The following is a 22297-nucleotide window of genomic DNA, read 5'->3' as shown; positions in this document are numbered from 1 at the left end:
TAGGTGGACTCCATGTCCCAGAAGTCACAGCGCCGACAAGGAGAAAGAGACAGAGAGAGAGAGAGAAGGGTCAAATCTCGCTAGCCGTAGAGGTAGTGACCCGGCGGGGTCTACTCCGGCCCTATTAGCCGCAGAGGCAGTCGCTCCGGCCCCGTCTCTGAGGCGCTAGGCCGCAGGTAGGAGCCCCGCTACCCGTCCCCTCTTGCTTTCTCTTGGGCTCCACCTTCGTTGGGGGAGTCCCCTTGCCTCGGACTCGGGAGTTTGAGACCGGACCGGAGAGGCCTCCCAGAAAGGGCCCTTTGGCCGGCCGCGGCCCCGTTCTGGAGACGAAGAGGAAGCCCGTGGGGCAGTCCCGAGCTCCGGCACGGCCCTTGGTGGTGGAAGCCCCCCGGGTGCCGTTCCGGGGCCCCTTCCTCTGCACCGCCCCCTTCTCCAACTTCGGACTGTGCCCCCGCGCTCCCCGTTTTGGTGACTGCGGGGTCCCCGCCGCCTCCTCTTCCGAGGACGTTGTTTCCTCCTGGCTGATGGCACGCACCGCTCCCCGCCCGGACAGCCGGGAGGCTTTGCTCCTTTTCCTGTAGTCTTTTTAAATTTTCATATTATTTGCTCCTTCCCCCTCCCCCCCCCCCCCCCGCCGAAAAATAAAGTGAAAAAAGTATGCTCCAACCTTCACTCACTTCTTCAGTTCTCCCTGGAAGCAAATAGCATTCTTCATCACGAATCCTTTGAAATTCTCTTGAATCCTTGTATTGACCAGAGTGGTTGAGTCTTTCAATACTGCTGCTGTTTGTCTTTATTGTTGTTCAGTCTTTTCTGATGTGTCTGACTCTTCCTGACACTATTTGAGGTTCTGAAGTGATTTGCCATTTTCTTCTCTAGTTGATTTTACAAATGAGGAAACTGAGGATTAGGGTCACATAGCTAGTAAGTGTCTGAGGCTGAATTTGAACTCGGGTCTTTCTGACTCCGGAACCAGCACCCTTTCCACTGCCTACTAGCTGCCTCAATGTTGCCTTATCGTGTACATTTGTACTACAGATTTTATTTCACCGTGCATCAGTTCATATAACTTTTCCTAGGTTTTTCTGAAATCATCCCCTTCCTTATTTCTTAAAACACAATAGTATTCCATCACAATCATATGCCACAACTTATTCGACCATTCCCTAATTGATAGGTTTCTTTTTTTTCTGAGCCATAAAGTTCTATTCTGTCTACTACCCCACTTTCTTATATGTGCTATCTAACCTCAGAACTACTGAGCCCACACTACTAGCCTGTTCTATGAGTGTCTAGAGTCTTTACCTGTTACTGAGCAATAGACGTATGCTACCCTACATTTGTTTTCAAATAATTTTTTTTTAGGTTTTTGCAAGGCAATGGGATTAGTGGCTTGCCCGAGGCCACACAGCTAGGTAATTATTAAGTGTCTGAGGACAGATTTGAATTCGGGTTCTCCTGACTCCAGGGCCGGTACTCTATCCACTGTGCCACCTAGCTGCCCGTACATTTGTTTTCCGAAGCATTATTTATAAATACTGTTCTCTTAACCTGCTAGTTGACCCTGCATGTCAGCAGTAATGAATATTGTTCCTTTGGTGAAAAATCAGTCTTATTTTTGTTGACTGTGATGGAGGTGTGGGTTTTGACCCACTGAGTGCAAGTTATGGGAATTTGTAAGTCCCCAAATTTATTTCTCCTAGCCCTTTTTAAAAACCCTTAATAATCCTTAAAAACTCAATATTTCTGGGTTATAGTGGTTTGAAAGAAAGGGACAAATTTCTTTTTAGATAAATGATAGTGGCCCCCATAAAAAGGTTTGGCAAGCTATAAAAAGGTTTGGCAAGCTGTGCAGCTTTAGTTCCCAGGTATTTTCAACTATAGGTTCTTATGTTGGGAGAAGTTAAAGGCCCATTTAGGCTACTAAGAAGCAGTTGGCTTCGTTCACTGTATATAAAAAAAGAAAGCAGAAAATCACTGATTACATACCAATGTGTTTGGAAAAACCTTTCCAGTCACATGGAAAGAATGGTGGCTTAAGTCTAGTAGTATTATAACATGATTTCTCTAATCTTTCCCAACATCTTAGTTTTTCAGACAGAATTTAATCTTTACAACATTTCTGGGGTGAAATGTTTCTTTTATAATAGTCATTTTGCAAATGAGGAAACTCACTAAGAAGAGGTTGATTTTCCCAAGCTTACACAGCAAAAAGAGCCTAAAATAGGATCCTGGCCTTCTCTGACTCTCAAACTTGTTTTATCTATTGTTGATACCATTATAATTGTTATTTAGAAGGAGATAAGGAAGTAACTGTAAGGAGCAGAATCCAAATGGAATGTTCTCTAGTGATTCCTAGTTTCTTGTACTTTACAGGAGCAGGATGTATACACTCCTATCAGGGCTTTATAAATACATGTTCCGGAGAGATGAATACTGCATCCTAATCCTGGGACTAGACAATGCAGGAAAGACGGTAGGTAGTTTCTTTTCTGGTTACTTTAGTTCCCATTGATAAAATTTATTTTTGCATTGTTCTTTTTTATTCAGTAAAATTTCAGATTATGTGATAGTTCAGTTGTAAGTCTGAGAGAAATTTATTGTAAATGATTGTAAGAGAGGAATATTTTAGAAAGGGGAAGGAGTGATCTATAGGACTATTTTTCAAAGATAGTTATTTTAGTTGGGCCATGCTAATATTTTATTTTTTTAGTTTTTGCAAGGCAATGGGGTTAAGTGGCTTGCCCAAGGCCACACAGCTAGGTAATTATTAAGTGTCTGAGGCCAGATTTGAACTCAGGTACTCCTGACTCTAAGGCCAGTGCTCTATCCACTGCGCCACCTAGCCGCCCCATGCTAATTTATTTTTAATAGTTGGCTCTCAAGGAAAAAGAATGTTCATTCAACACACTTGTATGTTTAATTTGCATTTTAACATTTCTTTCATCATTTTCTTAAGCCTAGACAATCAATAAAACCATAAATCAAGCTATTATTATATTGTTGCATTTCTGAGATGTAAATTCACCATAAATTTAACAGTTAGTTCTTATGAGTTGCAGGAGCTATGGCATACTTCTGGATTATAAAAACTAATTTTGAAGTTGAAAACTCATCTAGTCTAGTACTTTCTAAAAATCATGGATCCCATCAATAAAATCCCTAACAAGATTAATTTACCTTCCACTTGGAGATTTTCAGTGACAAAGAACTCATATCCACTGAAGTGATCTATTTTATTTTGAACAATTTTAAATTTGCATTCATATTTCTTTTTTCATCTACTTAGACTTTTCTGGAACAAACAAAAACCCGATTTAACAGAAACTACAAAGGGATGAGTTTATCCAAAATCACTACAACAGTGGGCCTGAATAGTAAGTTGAACTTTTTGCGTTACAGAATCAGAAAAACATAGATATAGTGTGATAATACCTTTTGATGATCAGGGTGATATAGTCAGGGAGTAGCAGATTATCCATTGATCTTCTATGGTAAAGCAAAGAAATTGAATTTCTTAGAGTTAAGCTCTTTAGCTCAGGGATTTCTATTTTATAGAGTAGTGTGGAGTTATTTTGCTTCACTTTCAGAAGAGAGACTGGGAAAAATGATATTTCTGTGAGTGGGATCTTGTGCTTATCTTTAATTTCTCTTTCCTTCCTCCTTTCTTGAAGTTGGTACTATTGATGTGGGCAAAGCTCGCCTTATGTTCTGGGATTTAGGAGGACAAGAGGAATTGCAGTCTCTCTGGGACAAGGTAAGAAAAGAACTAATTTCCCCCCCAGATTTGTGCTTATGCTTAAAGTTCTGCAAAATTCTTAGAAACTCTTTGATCCTTGGGGTAGTCTTATTACAGACCATATATTGAGCTAGATGGAATTTCACTGTTCCCAAACTTACAGTATGTATATTTTAATTTTTTTTAGTAGAAAGCAGCTTTAAAAATAACTCCTAGAAATCTACCTAGTCAAACATGCTATTTTTTTTGTCCTTGTGATTAGAAATCGGAGTTCCTAGATGCCAATTCTAATCTATACCTGATAGTAACTGGCTCCTAATCTGATGTTCCCTAATCTGGTCCTTCTGCCAAAAAATTTATTCTACATACAATACGGATTATTTCCTGGAAGAGAAGCTTTTGCCTGGGCTGATAAAAAGACCAATTTTCTAGCAGCCTCAACCAGTGCTGGAATGGAAAGGAAAGATTCAGTTGCGATTTCTCATTGTTTTATTAGCCAAGACCAGGATATCTGACCCATTTCAAAGCATTGAACATCCAGGACTTCTGTGTCCCAAGAATTCTCCCCAGTAATATATAAGGGAATGGAATAAAACAATTTGTGAGAAGCTCTTTTGAATAGTTTTCTTTTAGGCTACGAAATGCATGTCTAACATGCCAATTAGCCACTCTAATCTCTTATTCAGAGAATTAACTCTTCTTGAGAAAAAGCAAATTTGGGTGGCTCAGTGGTACAGTGAACGGAGCACCGGCCCTGGAGTCAGGAGGACTTGAGTTCAAATCCAATCTCAGACAATTAATTAATTGCCTTGCTGTGTGACTTTGGGCAAGTCACTTAACCCCCATTGCCTTAAATAAATTAAAATGTAAAAAAAGATACTTAGAGAATAAGCAAAACTGGCAATCACAGTAATTTAAAAAATCCTCTTTATATCAGTCTCTGTGTTGGCAGTTTCCCCCCTCTCTTTCTCTTTGATCTTTGAAATGCACTCTATATGTTTCCTGGAAGAGCCAAGATGATGGAGGGAAGCTAGGAAGCTCCCAGAGTTTTTCCCAGTTTCTCACTGAAGCAACTTTAAACGAAACTTCTAAACAGCTCAGCAGGTCATCAGACAGCAGACCATCAGTGAGGGCATCAGCCCTAATGTGGAAGGCATACTGTGAACCCTGGAAGACTAATTGCAACAGGTGGAACTGGGTGAGGCTACTCTGAGAGAGGGAGCAAGTAAGTCTTTAACACCTGAGACCCCAGTGTGAAAGCCACTGAGCTGACTCCTGGTCCTCAGTACAAAAATCTTAGGACTGTACTCCAGGAACAGAGCTCAGCTTTCAAAATAAACAAAATAAATCGAAAAAGAGCCCTAATTATAGAAAGCTATTGTGATGAAATGAGAAGATCAAAATGCCATTTCAGAAGAGGAAAGCAGAATGCTTACATATGAAGCCTCAAAGGTGATTATTAATTGGTCTCAAATCCAAAGGCCTCTTGGAAGAGCTCAGGAAGGATTTTAAAAACCAAATAAGAAAAGTAGAAGAAAAGTTGAGAAAAGAAATGAGAGGTATGCACTAGTACCTCAGGAAAAAACTACTCATCTGGAAAAATAGATCGAAGAGAGATAATTTACAAATTTTGCCCTAGGTTACTGATCTGGGCTGTATTGTAACTAAGAACTTTCCCTTGGCTTCCCTTTTTTCCACCTATACTGGGTTGTGCTCCCCTCCCCTTTTACCCAAGTGAGACAGTCTTTTTCTCAGGTCTTTCTAAGATATCTTGAACTGAACAGTTATTTCATTGTCTTTTTGTGGGTTCTACTGCTTTAGCTTCTGTTTAGAATTTAGAACAATTTAGAGGGCGGCTAGGTGGCACAGTGGATAAAGCACCAACCCTGAAGTCAGGAGTACCTGGGTTCAAATCTGGTCTCAGACACTTAATAATTACCTAGCTGTGTGGCCTTGGGCAAGCCACTTAACCCCATTTGCCTTACAAAAACCAAAAAAATAAAAAAATAAAAAACAATTTAGAACAAAAGGGTAAAATAGTTCTTGAAAGAATCCACTGATTCTGAAAGATATCCCATAATAAAAACGCCAAGGAATAAATTTCAGAATTATCTACTAAAGGAGAAAATACTGTAGGCAGCCAAAAAGAGACAATTCAAATACCAAGGAGCTATAATCAGGATCCAATGTTAAAGGATCTGAGAGCCTGGCATATAATATTCCAAAGGTCAAAGAAGCTTGGGTTACAAACAAAAATCAACTACCCTGCAAATTTCAGCATATTCTTTCAGGGAAAAATGATTATACTGAGACAAGAAGGGGGAGGCAGAAGAGGATAAATCATATCTCATAAAGAGGCACAAAGAACCTATTTTATTGGGGGGGGAGGTGTAAGCATTGATTGAATCTTACTCTCAATAGATTGGTCTCAGAGAGGGAATAACATACATTCCCAATTGGATTTAGAAATTTATCTTACCCTACAGGGAAGTAGGAAAGGGGAAAGAAAGGGGAAGGAGGGCTTACAGAAGGGAGGGCAGATGTAGAAGGGGAAAGAAAAAGGAAAGACTAGCAGAAGGTAGGGCAGATTCAGAGAGGTGTTGGTCAAGCAAAATACTCGAGTGATTAGGTGAAAGAGAAAAGGTACAAGTAAAACTAAGATGGAAGGAAATACAGAATTACTAATTATAACTGACAGAGATGAACTCTCCCATAAAACAAGTGATAGCAGAATCCTACAATATGTTGTTTACAAGAAACATATTTGAAGCAGAGAGAAACACAGAGTAATGGTAAAAGACTGGAGAAAAATACATTATGCTTCTACTCAAGTTAAAAAAAACGGGTAGCAATTCTGATCTCAGACAAAGCTAAAGCAAAAATGGTCCTAATTAAAAGGAAGGAGACTACATCTTGCTAAAAGGCACTTTATATAGAAATCATATCAGTACTAAACATATATGTGCTAAGGGGTGTGTGTTTAGCATCCAAATTCTTAGTGGAGAAAATGAATTTCAGGAAGACATAGACAGTAAAACTATACTAGTAGGGGAATCTCAACCTCCCTTTCTCAAAATTTGATAAATCTAACCATAAAATAAATAAAAATGATGTGAAGGAGGTAATAGAATCTCAGAAAAGTTAGTATGCCTGTGGAGAAAACTGAATTGAGCTAGAAAGGAATATATTTTTTTCTCAGTAGTCCATGGCACCTATGCAGAAATTGACCTTGTATTAGGGTATAAAAACCTAATAATCAAATAGAGAAAGGCAGAAATATTAAATGCATCTTTCTCAGATCATAATGGAATAAAAATTACATGGAAGAAAGGGCCATTTTAGGCTTAAAAATTAATTGGAAACTAAATAACCTAATCCTAAAGAATGAGTGGGTCAAATAACAAACCATAAAAACAAAATAATTTCATCTTATGGGATGTAGCTCAAGTAGGCCTTAGGGGAATTTTCATATCTCTAAATGCATAAATGAATAAATTAAGGAGGAGATCAATTAGTTGGACATGCAATTTAAAAAAGTTAGAAAAGGAACTAATTAAAAATCCCAGAGGCGACTAGGTGGTGCAGTGGATGGAGCAATGGCCCAGCAGATAGGAGGACCTGAGTTCAAATGTGACCTCAAACACTTAATAATTACCTACCTGTGTGACCATGGGCAAGTCACTTAACCCCACTGCCTTGCAAAAAAAAAAAAAATCCCAGTTAAATGGCAAATTAGAAATCCTGAAAACTCAAAGGAAAGATTAATAAAATCGAAAATTAGAAAACTATTGAATTGTAAATAAAAATAAGATTTGCTATTATGAAAAAAATCAACAAAATAGATAAACCTTTGGTTACTTTGAATAAAAAAGCAAAGAAGAGGGGCGGCTAGATGGCACAGTGGATAGAGCACCAGCCCTGGAGTTAGGAGTACCTGAGTTCAAATCTGACCTCAGACACTTAATAATTACCTAGTTGTGTGACCTTGGACAAGCCACTTAACCCCATTGCCTAACAAAAACTAAAAAAAAAAAAAAAACAAGAAAACCAAATTACCAATATAAAAAGTGAAAAGAATAAATTCACCAACAATAAAGAAGAAATTAAAGCAATAATTTAGAGCTATTTTGCCCAGATATATGCCAATAAATCTAAGTAAATAGATGAACATTTACAAAAATATAATTCCCAGATTAGTAATAGGGAAATAAAATACTTAAATCACCCCAATTAAGAAAAAGAAATTGAACAAGCCCGCAGTGAACTCCCTAAGAAAAAAATCTCCAAGGGTGATTGCATTCACAAGTGAATTCTACCAAACATTTAAAGAAAAATTAATTCTAATACTATATAAAGTATTTGGAAAAATAGGTAAAGAAGGACTCTTACCAAATGTCTTTTATGATATAAATATGATGCTTTAACCTAAATCAGGAAGAGCCAAAACTGAGAAAGAAAATTATAGACCAATTTCCTCAATGAAATATTGATGCAAAAATTATAAATAAAATATTAACAAAGAGATTACAGCAAGTTATCACCAGGACAATACACTATGACTCAATGGAGTATTTACCAGCAATGCAGGGCTGGTTCAATATTAGCAAAACTATTAACATAACTGATCATATCAATAATAGCTATCAGAAATCTTAATAGATGCTGAAAAAACTTTTGATAAAATACAGTATTTGCTCTATTTAAAAAAAACTAGAGAACATAGGAATACATGAAGTTTTCCCTAAAATGATAAGCAGTATTTATATAAAACTATCAGCAAGCATCATATACATTGGAGATAAGCTATAACCTTTCCAATAAAATCAGGTGTGAAACAGGATTTCCATTATTACAACTATTATTCAATATTGTACTAGAAGCATTCTCTTTAGCAATAAGAAAAGAAAAAGAATTTTTTTCATTTTTTTTTGGCAAGGCAATGGGGTTAAAGTGACTTGCCCAAGGTCACACAACTAGTTAGTTTATTAAGTGTCTGAAGTCAAGTTTGACCTCAGGTTCTCCTAACTCCATGGCAGGTGCTCTATCCACTGTACTATCTAACTGCCCCAGAAAAAGAAATTGCAGGAATTAGAATGGGTAATGAAGAAGCAAAACTATCACTCTTTGTAGATATGATCAGAGAATCCATCAACAAGCTACTTAAAACAACTGTAGCAAAGTTGCAGGATATAAAATAAACTCATATAAATCATCAGCATTTCTTTACATCGCCAACAAAACCTAGCAACAAGAGATAAAAAAAAATCCATTCAGAACAACTGTAAACAGCATAAAATAACACCTGCCAAGACAAACTCAGGTATTATTTGAATATAAATATAAAACATTTTTCACAGAAATAAAGTCAAATCTAAACAACTGGGAAAATATCAGTTTCTTATTTAGTGCCATACCAATCAGATTACCCAAAAATTATTTTATAGAACTAGAAAAAAATAACAAAATTTATCTGGAAGAAAAAAAGATCAAGAATATCAAGGGAGGGGGCAATTAGGTGACACAGTGGATAGAGCACTGACCCTGGAGTCAGGAGGACCTAAGTTCGTATCCGGCCTCAGACACCTTAATAATTGCCTAGATAGGTGACCTTGGGCAAGTTACTTAATGTCGTTGTCTTAAATTTTAAAAAAATCAAGGAAATTAATGTAGAAAAATGCAAAGGAATGTGGCTTAGCCATAACAGATCTAAAACTATATTATAAAGCAACAGTTATCAAAACTATTTGATATCAGCTAAGAAATAAGGTTGTGGATCACTGGAATAGATTGGGTATACAAGACATAGAAGTAAATAATTACTGTATTATACTATTTGATAAACCCCAAGCATCCAACTCTGGGATAAGAACTCACTATTTGGCAAAAACTTCTGTGATAACTGGAGAATAATATGGAAGAAACTAGGCATAAATCACTATCTCACCCTCAGTCAAGGAAAGGTCAATGGGTACTTTAGTCTTAAAGGGTGAGACTAGAGTAAGGAATCATTTACCTGTCCGATCTATGGAGAAGAGAATTTATGACCAAAGAAGAGATAGAGTATAATTAAATGCAAAATGGATAATTTTGAAATTGAAAAGTTTTTGCACAAATGAAACCAATACTATCAAAATAAAAAGGAAAGCCAAAAAGCTAGGAAATAATTTTTACAGCCAGTGTTTCTAATAAAGGCCTCATTTCTAAAATATATATTTTAGTTAAATTTATAAGAATAGAAGTCATTTCCCAAATGATAAATGCTCAAAGATTATGAACAGGCAGTTTTTACATGAAGAAATTAAACCTGTTGTCATGAAAAAATGCTTTAAATTGCTATTGATTACATAACTGCAAATTATAACAACTGAGGCATCACATCACACCTATCAGATTGGCTAATATGACAGAAAAGAAAAATGTTCAGTGTTGGAGGAAATGTGGGAAAACTGGGACACTAATATTATTGGTAGAGTTTGTGACCTGATCCAACCATTCTGGAGAGCAATTTGGAATTAAACCTAAAGGGTAATAAAAATAAAAGTTGCATACCTTTTGATATCCAACAATAATAGTACTACTAAGTCTGTATCACAAAGATATCACATAAAAGGGGAAAAGACTCACATGTACAAGAATATTCACAATAACACTTTGTGTGGTAACACAGAATTGGAAATTGAGATGATGCCTATCAACTGAGGAATGGCTGAATAAGTTACAGTATATTAATAGAATGGAATATTACTGCTTAGTAAGAAAAGATGAGCAGGAAGATTTCAGAAAAACCTGAACTTAAACACAAACCCTTGTTGAGTAAAGTAAGTAGAACCAGGAAAACATAGACCTTAACAGTGTTATTGTTCATTGATCCACTGTGATAGACATAGCTCTTCTCAGTAATACAACCATCAAAGAACAGTTCCAAAAGTCTTTCAATGGAAAGGTCCATCCACATCCAGAGGAAAAGCTATGGAATCTCAATGCAGAACCAACATACTATTTTCACCTTTTTAAATTGGTTTTTTGCTTTTTCCTTCTCATGATTTTTCCTTTTTTGTTCTGAGTCTTTTTTTTACCTAATTTGATGAATATGGAAATATATGTAACACAATTGTACATATTTAATCTATATGAGATGACTTGCTATCCTATGATGGGGGAGAGAAGGATAGGAAGGAGAAAACTTCACAAAAATGTTGAAAATTATCTTTACATATAATTTATTATATTTTTCAATTGTTATTTTATTTTTCCAATTACATGTTTTGAGTTTTTTGACATTCAGCCATATGCATATGCATATTTTTAAATTACATAATTTCCTTCTTTGCTCCCTTCCCATCCCCCTCCCCTGAGTATTGAATTGTACATACACATTAGTGTTTTAATATGTTTATAGATTAGTCATTTTCTGTATGAGGAATTAGCATTAAAGGAAAAGAAAGAAAACCATGAGATAGGAAAGAAACAGAAGAGAAATTTTTTAAAAGTGAATGTAGGACATGGAAACAAAGTCAAGACTGACAGATTGCTTTCTGTGGGGGGAGGGAAGTAAGATTGGGGGAAAAATTGTAAAACTCAAATAAAATAATAAAAAAAAATTAGAAGATAGGGAAAAAAAATGAATGTAGGGGCAGCTAGGTGCTCAGTGGATAGAGCACCGGCCCTGGAGTCAGGAGTACCTGAATTCAAATCCGGCCTCAGACACTTGGTAATTACCTAGCTATGTGGCCTTGAGCAAGCCACTTAACCCCATTTGCCTTACCAAAAAAAAAAAAAGTGAATGTAGTGTTCCTTCAGATTCTGTAGAGCTTTTTAAATTTATTTTATTTTTCTTCCTATGGATCTGGATAGCATTGTCCCTAGCAGGTCTCCTAGGGATATCCTAGCTCTGAACTGCTGAGAGGAGCTGGATATTTGAAATATAATTTAAAAAATGAAAAAAAAGAAATGAGCTTTGAACATATTGAAATTGCTCCTGAATGTTAACCATTATGCTGTCATTCTAGTATTATGCTGAGTCCCATGGAGTCATCTATGTCATTGATTCTACAGATGAGGAGAGACTCTCAGAAACCAAGAGAGCATTCGGTGAGTTGTAGTTTTGACTGAAGTGTCTTTGGTTTTGTTCATTCAAAAACTATTTATTGTGTGCCTGCTATATTCACATCTCCCTGGCACATTTGGCATAGAAAATACAAAGATAAATGAGACGTGATTTCTGTGTTAGATAAGAGAGAGTTTAGTCAGGGAGATAGGACATGAACTCAAATAACCTCATGCAAGGCATTATATAAGTACTTTATTAGTAATACATGCAAAATGCTAGACAAAGGAAGAGTAATCAGAGAAGGCTCCTTTGGAGAAGTAGCATTTAAACTGGGCCTGAATAGAATTTCTATAATTGGAAATGAGGTCATTTAAACTGGGAAAAAAAACATACAAATCAGTTTTGAGAAGAAAGGAATAGTCTGTTTTTGCTGGAACGTGAAATTTGTATAAAGGAATAAGTGGAAAGCAAGACAGAAAAAAAATCTGAGGCCAGATTGTAAAAGACTTTGAATATCCCATCGAGGAATCTGGATTTTATTTAGTTCAGGAATGACATCAGAATTGTGTTCTGAAAAGATCTATCATTTACATATTGCTTTAAGGTGTACTAAGTATTTTCCTTGAAATATTCCTTTGGAGTATGTTGTGCAAGTGTCCATTTTATAGATGAAGAAATAGACTCAAAAAATGAATTGATTTTCCTAGGTTTTCCCAGAGAGGATGGTGAGACTCAATCCCAAGTCAAAGACTGGCACTTTTTTTAAAGTAGCAGTAGATTTGAGTGGAGAAAGACTGTTGGCAAGGAGACTATTGTAATAAGGATCTGAGCTGTAGTAGCTGTAGTAGGAATAAAAGGAATGAATTTGAGAAGTGTTTTAAAGGAAATTTAGAGAGGCCTTATCATCTTACTGGATATGAGGCATAAGAAAGAGAGAATCTTCAAATATAATTCTAAGATTTTCAGCTTGATTAACTGGCAGATAATGATTCTAATAGGGCATTAAATACAGTAGTAAGAAAGAAGGTCTACCTGTAATGAAAGAATTGAGGCAAGTGAGTACAGTCTCTTTTAAGCATACTTGTTTGAAGTGCCAGCCAGAATATATAGGTAAAAATTTCCATCAAGTAGAGGCAAATGATAGGTTGAAGCTCAGGTCAGAAGTTTGGACTGGACATACAGACTTGGAAGTATTCTACAAAGAGGTGATAGTGTATGAGAACTTTAGAGGAAACTCTGAAGAGAGAGGAGAGCCAGGGACAGAATATTAGGGAATAGCCTTGTTGGGGTGATTGGGAATAGAAGGAGATAGCAAATTAAGAAAAGATCCGAATGATAGGAGAACCAACATTGTACAGTGTGACAAACAGAAAATGAGGGAACAGAGATTGACAAAGGAAATTTCTGTAAGAGAATGGAATGAGACCTGAGGAAAAATCTACTGCATATGATGATTAAGTAGTCATTGACCTTTAAGAGGGCTATTTCATAAGGTTAAGAGAGTGAAAGCCAAATTGGGGAGCTTGACAAGACCCTGGGATATGAGGAAGTGAAGGCATGAGATACAAACCACTCATTTGGGTACTATGGCCATAGATACAACCTTATCTGGGGTCTTGAAAATGAAATTCCTTACAGAGTTTAATGCCCCCAACCCTGGGGTAGCTCATCACTCATCATTTTTGTTTCTCCCAGAGAAAATGATCACCAGTGAAGCCCTGGAGGGGGTCCCTATCTTGGTCCTGGCCAATAAGCAGGATGTAGAGGTGAGATTACTGGCTCCTTGCTCAGTCTTAGATTGATTTCTTTGTTGAAACTGGACTTGACTTCTCTGAACCCCAGATCCAAGCAGAGGGTTGGCATAAGTATCTATTTTAGTTTGAGTTTTAAGTACCTACTATGCTCAGGACCCAAAGAAAAGTATGTATGGTAGTTTATATCTAAGATCTTTTATGTAAGGTTCCCAAACCCTGTCAATCCTCTCCCATATGACTTGGCCCTTAAGGTCTAAGCCCCTTCTCTAGTAGCATGTTTTCCAGGCTTTTGGATTTTGTAGTCTTCTCCTTCCTCTGCTGCCCAGTATTGTGTCAAAATAGTGTGCCTAAGGACCACTGATCTGTGATGGATTTTGACTCTACCTTGCTTAGTGCTATAAAATTTGCTCAGGTAAAAAATAATGGTCTTTTAAAACTCTCCCCTCTCTGCTTGAGAACCCAGTTTCATTCTCATTACTTCATTCCTAAAACTGTTGTCTCCATCTTTTCCTTTTTCATTACATCTGAAGATCTAGAAGATGACACTTGAAACTGCAGAACTTGTACTTTGAAGAGATTCAAGCCATTAGTCAAGCTGAGATTCCCCTTTAAGAGTTGGCCAAATAGGTGTGAACTGAAATTAGTTGGTGTGTTTGCCTCAGGGTGTCTGTCCCCTTTATCTCTCCCTTTTCTGACTTCCACAAAGATGTAGAACTATCTTTTGCCCACTGGAGGGAGGCAGATTGACATTATCATAAGACAGTGTTCAGAAAAAGGTTAAAGCTACATTTACTAATACATATAAATTCTATTCTTCTTTTATGCTACCTCCATACTCTCCCATTGAATTGATTTATCCTTTATATTTCTACCTCACAATTGGACCTTGGACTTTAACCAACAAGTACCTAAAAGTAGGCTATTTGATGATCCTACTCTCCAGAAACTGTTATTTTACTGGGACTTATCTTTCTATTAGTGTTGAGGGAACTTAAACAAATTTTTATTTTCCTTTAGATACTATTATGATTTCTTAGATGAACTAAAACTAGAAGAATAACCACCTTAATTACCTTGAAGCAAAAATTCTGGAGAAGATTAGATTTAAAGTCTTAAAAAGGTCTTCAGAAGACAAATTTACTATGAAAGCTAGCTAATGGAAAAGAAAGGTATTCAATCAGATAGAGGATTGGAAAAATATCTTCTTGTCTGAAATCAGTGAAGGAAATAAAATTAGGATCTGTTGTCATTAACAGAAACACTTTATTCATATATGCGTGTATATGTGTGTGTATATATATGTGTGTTTATGTATAGGAAAGGAATAGGAATATGTGCTTCATATTTTTCAGTTGTTGGCATGTTGTAAATGGTAGCCTTTGGCTCATTTTTCATTGTTGATAACTGCTTGCTTATATAATGACTTTTAAATATACTAAGAAGTTTTCCTCTAGATGTTAAGAAGACCAGAAAGTTGCTTTTCCAGAATCATTTTTGTTTATAAATAGTCTCATTTTTAGCCTTTGATTATTATGATTTATTGTGATCAAATATCAGACTTTGGGGAATAGCAACCATCCTGGGGGACTGTGTATACCATAGAGATCATAGAATATCAGAAGAATATTTCTTTTTCTTGAAGAAAGATTGGTCATCGCTGGCTAAGGGTTGGTTTTCATTTCCTGGCTTCTTTCTAGAATTCAATTTCCCTCTAAGCACCAACTGGGCTGAGCCTGCTGGCTTGGCTCGGCTCTGTGATGTGTAATTTCCAAAGTCCTATATTGAGCCTTGGAACAGACTTAGTCAGCTAGGGTGTCTCCTGGAAGCAGGGCTTTGTTTAGTCACCTGCCTTACGTTTATCTGTGCTAGAGCACAGATACTAAATGATGAGTAGTTTCTTCTCAGATTCAAATGCCTCCATAGTGACCTTCAGTTGTGTTTCTTTTTGTCCCCAAATCTTAAATTTATCATGACAAAGAAAAGGTGTTCCCAGAGAAAGGAATGAAATTTCTGTGTAGGAAAAGAAAAACCTCTTTATGCCCAAAGTCTTTAGATAAATGACTGCATGAAATTGAGGAAAACCCTCCCAGAGATCATCCTACTAGAGCTTCCTGCCTTGGTGTCTTTCCTAAATATAAGAGATTGGCCTCAGACCTTCTGCTTAAAGCTGGGAAAGAAGTAGTGGCTAGCAACTCATTTGTTGGGTATTTGAGTTGTCATGTTATACATACCTCTCAATCATATAATTTATGAGTGAAATACAGTTTTGCCTTGAACTCCGTAGAGTACATTTTTAGCTTATTTCTGGGGTTTTTTTTAAGGGTTTTTTTTTTTTTTTGCAAGGCAAATGGGGTAAAGTGGCTTGCCCAAGGCCACACAGCTAGGTAATTATTAAGTGTCTGAGACTGGATTTGAACCCAGGTACTACTGACTCCAGGGCCAGTGCTTTATCCACTGCGCCACCTAGGCGCCCCTGGGTCTTCTTATTTCGTATTTATTTCACCACTTTTTTGGGATGGTAGGAAACTTTGAAGAATCCTAGAAGTTTTATGAGGTGGTAAACTAATGCTGGAGGGGCCCAAAGGCATAGGGCTGGTCAGATGTTATTTATTGTTTACCTACCCCTTCCTCTCAGCTTTGCCCCTTGCTTCTTAGATAAGTTTCCAATGCAGCTTGTTGTAAATAGGTGGTCAATTCTTTGGGGGGGGGGGGGGCCAGGAAATAGATGGGAGTAGAGGGATTCTCAGCTGCAGGACTGAGCTGGATTCTATCAAAACTGCAGAGACATAAAGGCTGAAAGGAGTTGTAAAATGGGAAGCTTTTGCCCTGAATTCTACACATAGCTCTTTCTGGCTTGTACTGTGATGTTCTTACACAGCTCCCTTAATATCTTTGTCTTTGAAAGGGAAGGTTTATCTCTGGCTTATTCCCTGGAAATAACATAAAGATGAAGTCTGTAGAGAAGTGAAGCTTCTTGGAATATTTTTTAATAGTCCCTTATATTCATGAGTTTTTTAGAAAGTGTTGAGCAATCTGTTTCGGCAAGCGTTTATAATGGGGTTTGATTTTTCTTAGTTTCTACAATTGATGCCTGTTTTGTTAGGTCTTTTCTCTTTGAATTGCCCTTTCCCTCTTCCTCCACTTTCCTCTCCTTTTTTTCCTCTACTTCAGAGGCTGAACTGACTCTGTTTATTAGCTTTGGGTCCCTCACCCTTGCCAGCATTAGGCCTCTGGAGATTTCTTGAGGGTGAGGCTGAGCTGTTATTGATAACTGGAGAGTTCCAGGTTGGTAGCTGTACTTGCCTTATCCATTTCTGAATTACTATGTTTACTTGTCTTTTCCCTTTCTTTTCCCCAGAGTATCCTGGAGAAAATATCTGGGATTTTTCAAAATATTTATATAAACCTAGATTGAAGCCCAGAATCTTTTTTTTTTTTTAACCTGTTGGAGAGGAAAAAGAAACCTTGGTCAGAAACACCTCTTGAAGGAAAGGGATGTTCTCCTGAAAAATGGGTGGCATTCTGATTGATGAATGAAATAAGAGAAGCTGTTCTTGGGACAGCTGGGTTGCACAGTGGATAGAACACTGACCTTGGAGTCAAGAGGACCAGGGTTCAAATTTGGTCTCAGACACTTAATATTAACTAGCTCTATGACCTTGGGCAAGCCACTTAACCCCATTGCCTTGCAAAAAACCTAAAAAGAGAGAGAGAGAGAGAGAAAGATAAATGGCTAATGTGCCTAGATGACCCAGAGAAAATGAAAAAGAGAGGCTAGGGATAAGAACTTAGATATTCAATATAGATTGAAGCATACTTTTTTAAAAACTATTTTTCATAAGATTTTTTTTAGTTGGGGTTTTTATTTATTTGTTTATTGGGTGTTTGAAAGGCAAATGGAGTTAAGTGGCTTGCCCAAGGCCACACAGCTAGGTAATTAAGTGTTTGAGACCGGATTTGAACCCAGGTACTCCTGACTCCAGGGCAGGTGCTTTATCCACTGCGCCACCTAGCCCAGTTATATTTATTTTAATAACATGACTATTGTGCTAATGTTTTTTCATGGCTACATATTTTTTACCCTATCTCAAATAACTTGTTTTTTCAATGGGGGGAGTTGGTAGGAGGTTTTAAAAGTGAATGTTGAAACTTGTTTTTGCAGATAACTGAGGGAAGATAAAATAACTTTTTTTTAATTTAGATAATTCAGTAAGCATTAAGTTGATCTTTTAACTTTCCCTTTCTTTTGGACACATTCTTCCAAAAGGTGGCCAATTGTCACCATCCTTGAGGCTTCTGTGATCAAAGGACTAGCTTTTTATAATGTTTCTGTCCTTTTCCTTTCTCATCAGACCTGCTTATCCATTCCTGACATCAAAACTGCATTCAGTGACTGTATTAATAAAATTGGAAAGAGAGATTGCCTGACACAGGCTTGCTCAGCTCTCACAGGGTAAGTGTGGGAAGGTAGCCTTACTAGTAGATATTTTCTGACCATACCCTCTGTGATGTCATAGACTATTTTCAGGCCTAACAGGATCCCAAAATGTCACTTTTTTTATGGCCTACACTTGGGAACTATCAGTGACCAGAGAATTTATATTCTTATCATGCTAGTACCTAGTGTATTTCTGCTTGCTTAGAGCAGTTGCCCCCACATGTAAATGGATTTATAAGGAGGAGGACCAGAGTGGTTCAGAGTCAAGAGCTAGCTGTTGCCAGCCCTTAATGGATAGAGTCAACAAAGATATGTTTATAACTCTGGAAGAAAATATGGTCAAATCCCTTCCAATGTGGACATGCATAAACTTGAGTAAGATCTGTAAAGGGAGCTTATAGCTGTGGCCACTGTCCCTTCTTGATTATGAGCTATCCAAGGCCTGTCTTCAAAAACCCAGAGCCTCTCCACTTTTTCCCATCTCACACCTTTTGAGGAACCATGGGGAACCACTAATTCATATCTGGTGTTTTCTCAGCAAAGGGGTGAATGAGGGCATCGAATGGATGGTGAAGTGTGTCATGAGGAATATCCACCGCCCCCCACGGCAGAAGGACATCACGTAAGGCCAAAGAAGCACCACTGCTGTGCTTGGACAACTGCCCCCAGCGCAGACTCCACCCACCCTCCTTGTCCAGGGAACAGGGGCCCGGGACCTTATCATCGATTGGATTCTTTTCATTTGGATTTTTGATTTTTTTTTTTATAAGACAAACTTTTTTCTCCTTCCAGGAAAAGTCATCCTGAGGATTCTACCTGGGGGTTAGAGAGGGGAAAAGGGAGGGTGTTGGGGGAGAATTTCTCTGTGACCAAACACAAGGCCCTCCTGAATGGGGAATGGTAGGACCAACACCTTACCTGGAACACAGAAACTATCAGGTGTCATGAGTGATTTTACCCACACCACCATGAGGTGTGGGGCCATATTCTCAGGTGCTCAGGGAACTGGTGGAGTATCTTTGGTTAGTGCCCTAAATTTAGTTCTTCATCTCTCCAGACCAAACATGAAAAACTGACTCAGGCTAGTCCTTCATGTGAGTATTGATGAGTGGTTGTGACAGGCATATAAGACAGTGATTTTCATCTGCCCTGAAACTCTAGTTTTCTGGGGCTTATTTGACTGAGTTCTGGCTGGAGGACTACTCTTTGGCTCTAAATCCATTGTGTTTTCTAATAACTTCCCCATTGCCCCTTTCCTGGGGGCAAATGACTTGCTCTTGGTTTTCCAGCCTTTCCCAGAATGATGAACATTGCTATCAGGAGTAGGCAGAGGTAACTCTAGTTGCTAGACCCTATCTGATCTGCTTGAGTGACACATTTTTGCTGTCTAGAGCAGCTCTACCAGACAACATATAAAAAGTGGGCTCCAAGGAAAAGTTTGAATATTTTGAGCCAAAATTTAGCAGATGCTACCTGCTCACCTCAAACAACATTCAACTCGAAATCCTAGTTTGACTTCCAGGACTTCAGCCCTGGGGTCCAGAATAGGTAATTGAAATAACTTGTTCAAACCTGGCCCAGGCCTGGGTTCATAAGCCATAAGTGGTTGTGGGGTTTTCCAGGAGATGTGGGTGTTATTAAAGAGCAGCCTTGGCAGTTTCCACATAGAAATTGGCTCCAAATAATGCAGGTCATTGGCCTAATTGTAGTGTTGCAAGCAGAGGCAGTGAGAGGTAGGAAATCCTTCCTAGAAACCATAGAAACCTTAGCTTTCCAACCCAGGCAGCTGACTGACCTTTAGTGTCCATCATAGTTTATCTTTTTAAGATGTGAAGCAACTGAGGATCACTAGGGACAACCTCCCTATCTTCTTATTGTTAATACTTGTCTCATTCTAAGGATTTTGATTTTAATCCGGGAGTCTCTTATAAGAAGGCTTGGGCAGATAACTAATGGCATAAGAGCTGATCACTTATGAATCCACTTGCCTGAAATTTGTGATAGTAATAGTGACAGAATCACACAGCTGCTCTTCTCTCACACTAAAGTTAAGAAGCCAAACACTTGAGTATAACTCTTACAATGCCTATAGGAAAGTGGACTGGAAGCACATATTCAGGAAGAAATTTTTCTTTCTTTTCAGGCTAGACTTAAGTGGCAACTTGAACAGAGAATATGAGCAATGGCAAAATGCTATTGGTAGATAGCCTTTGTTACAGCTAATTTTAACCTCCCAAAGGGGGGGCAGAAAGAGGGCTAAGATAGGAAAGCCAAGACCAAGGGTATCTAGACTCTGGCTTCCTATTTTGTATGGTCTCTGTTTGCCCCTGTAGCCTGCATGCTAAGTTGTGCCTTAAGCTCGATCATTATGCCCTGGGTAGATTTTAAGCAACATTCTCCCAAATTTGTTCTGCTACATGGAGGCCATTTATAAAGTCAAGTAAAGCAGTGTGCACTAACCATATAGCCCTTCCAGGACATGGCCTTGGCCGTAGTGGATCTGTTGAGCAATCTACAAGCTACAGGCATGAAGTATTTCTGAATATAGGCCAGCCCAACCTCCTGTCTAGAGTCTGTTTCTCTTGGTCTAATGCAAGCAAATATATCTCTAAACCTCATTCTTTATGCTCCTTTACCTTTAATTTAGAAAGAGTAAAGAAGCAAAATTTTACCTGCCTCCCTTCCCTTTCAGTTTGAGAATTTTGACTTGTACATTTCCCTCCAGTCCTAATGCTAATTGGGTAGTTGCTACTTCTTGAACTGAGTCAGAGGAAGAGAAACATGGTTCCAAGGTCCTCTAAACATCTGAGTAGTCTTGGACAAATTCCCTCTGATATAAGGTTTCTCTCTCTGTTACAGAGGAGTTTATAAAGTCTGGTCCAGAAGGACCAGTTATCTGTTACTTTATTGCAGATTGGTGGTGAGAGAGTTAATGTTTACTGAGAGCTTTGAGCTCCTGGGGTGTGGGAAGGAAGGGAAGAGAAAGCTGCCCAAATTGACAGTAAGTACATTCCAAAACCAAAGTAGGATTTGTTCTATTATCTGTCCTTTGAGGGAGGAGTTCAGCATATTTCATGTTTGTCCCTAGGTCATGTTTGCCCTTACAGGAACATCACGTTCTTCATGTTACATGGTAACAAGAAATGTTTGTGCAGAAATCCCCTTTGTAAATAGACCTGGCAACATTAAATGTGCTACCTTTCTAATTTCTTGGACAGTGAGCCCTAGCTGAGTTGGATGGGAATGGAAAATAAAATGTTCTGTGAGGCTCTCTGGTCCATCAGTAAGAAGCATGGCAAATGGTTCAGTTGAAGTTCTCTATCCTCCAAACTCTAAACCCTACCACTCCAGAGGAGTTCCAGAGGATTCCTATAGATTTGGCTCCTTCGAGCCAATTAGCTAGCCAGCAACTCCAGCTAAATATAGATTAAAAGAGGTCAATATTAGAGTTAGTTTAGGATTAGGCTTCACTTGGGACCTATCAAAATTAGAGAATAGTGTGTCTCATTTGTTTACTTTGACCAAAGAGATGACAGTTTGAGACTTTTCTTGGAGCCCGGCTGATAAAAATTAAATCAATTTTCTACAGAAGTCTAAATAACCATGTTTCCCATTGAATACCTCCTTGTTTTGGTGAAATGAAGCTTGTGACTCAGTAGAGAAGCCTCTAATTTGACTATTACTGAGGACTTAGTTTTCTCGTATCTGTCTTCAATTCTAGTTTCCCCCAAACATTTTAGGATTACCACTTAAACCATCCCACTCATATTATTGGACTGATCCAAACCAACTCCATAACATAAACATCTTTTCTTCCTTTGGAAATTCCAGACTAGACTTTGCAGCTGCTGGGTTGGAACTTCCTCATCCCTATTTTAGTCCTGTTTTAATTTGTGAAAACTTGGGTTTTCATAAGCCTAATTGCCCTGAGGCCCTCAAAGTCATGGCTTCTTGTTCACCCAGACAACTGTGATTGGCCTAGCGAAAAATTGAAAAAAATAGATGAGCCTAGTAACTCTAAAAACTTGACTCTCACAACAGCAGCTTTTGGTTTAGGGATTGAGGGATTAAGCTGGTTCCCAGTTTGCTGATATCTGTTACCTAGCTCTTCAGCAGAAGTTTGGCCAGATTTTGTCCAGCTTTAAGCTTAAATGCTTGTTACAGAACTATATTTTCCCTACTTACTGACACCTTCAGCTTGACCACTAAACAGGCCACTGATGGAGGAGCTTGAGGCCACCACTCTCAAAGTGTAGCAATTGTCTTTAATCCCCAGTGGTTCTCTGTGTTTGGAAAAATAAAAATCTGATCAGAAA

General features: G+C 38.0%; 1 protein-coding gene across 1 annotated transcript in view; it reads left to right on the top strand.

Annotated features, from left to right (window-relative positions):
* Positions 1-22297, top strand: part of ARFRP1 (ARF related protein 1) — a 22702-nt gene extending 405 nt beyond the window's left edge. Inside the window, 7 exon segments of the mRNA XM_074210504.1 lie at positions 2377-2476; positions 3290-3377; positions 3675-3757; positions 11749-11830; positions 13485-13555; positions 17896-17996; positions 18520-22297. Of these exon segments, the coding sequence (XP_074066605.1) occupies positions 2377-2476; positions 3290-3377; positions 3675-3757; positions 11749-11830; positions 13485-13555; positions 17896-17996; positions 18520-18607 (613 nt within the window). The 3' untranslated portion in view covers positions 18608-22297.

Source organism: Macrotis lagotis, chromosome 1 (assembly GCF_037893015.1).
Source record: "Macrotis lagotis isolate mMagLag1 chromosome 1, bilby.v1.9.chrom.fasta, whole genome shotgun sequence".
Taxonomy (NCBI): Eukaryota; Metazoa; Chordata; class Mammalia; order Peramelemorphia; family Peramelidae; genus Macrotis; species Macrotis lagotis.
The sequence above is the reverse complement of the archived record's forward strand: the minus strand, read 5'-3'. Positions and strand labels throughout refer to the sequence as shown.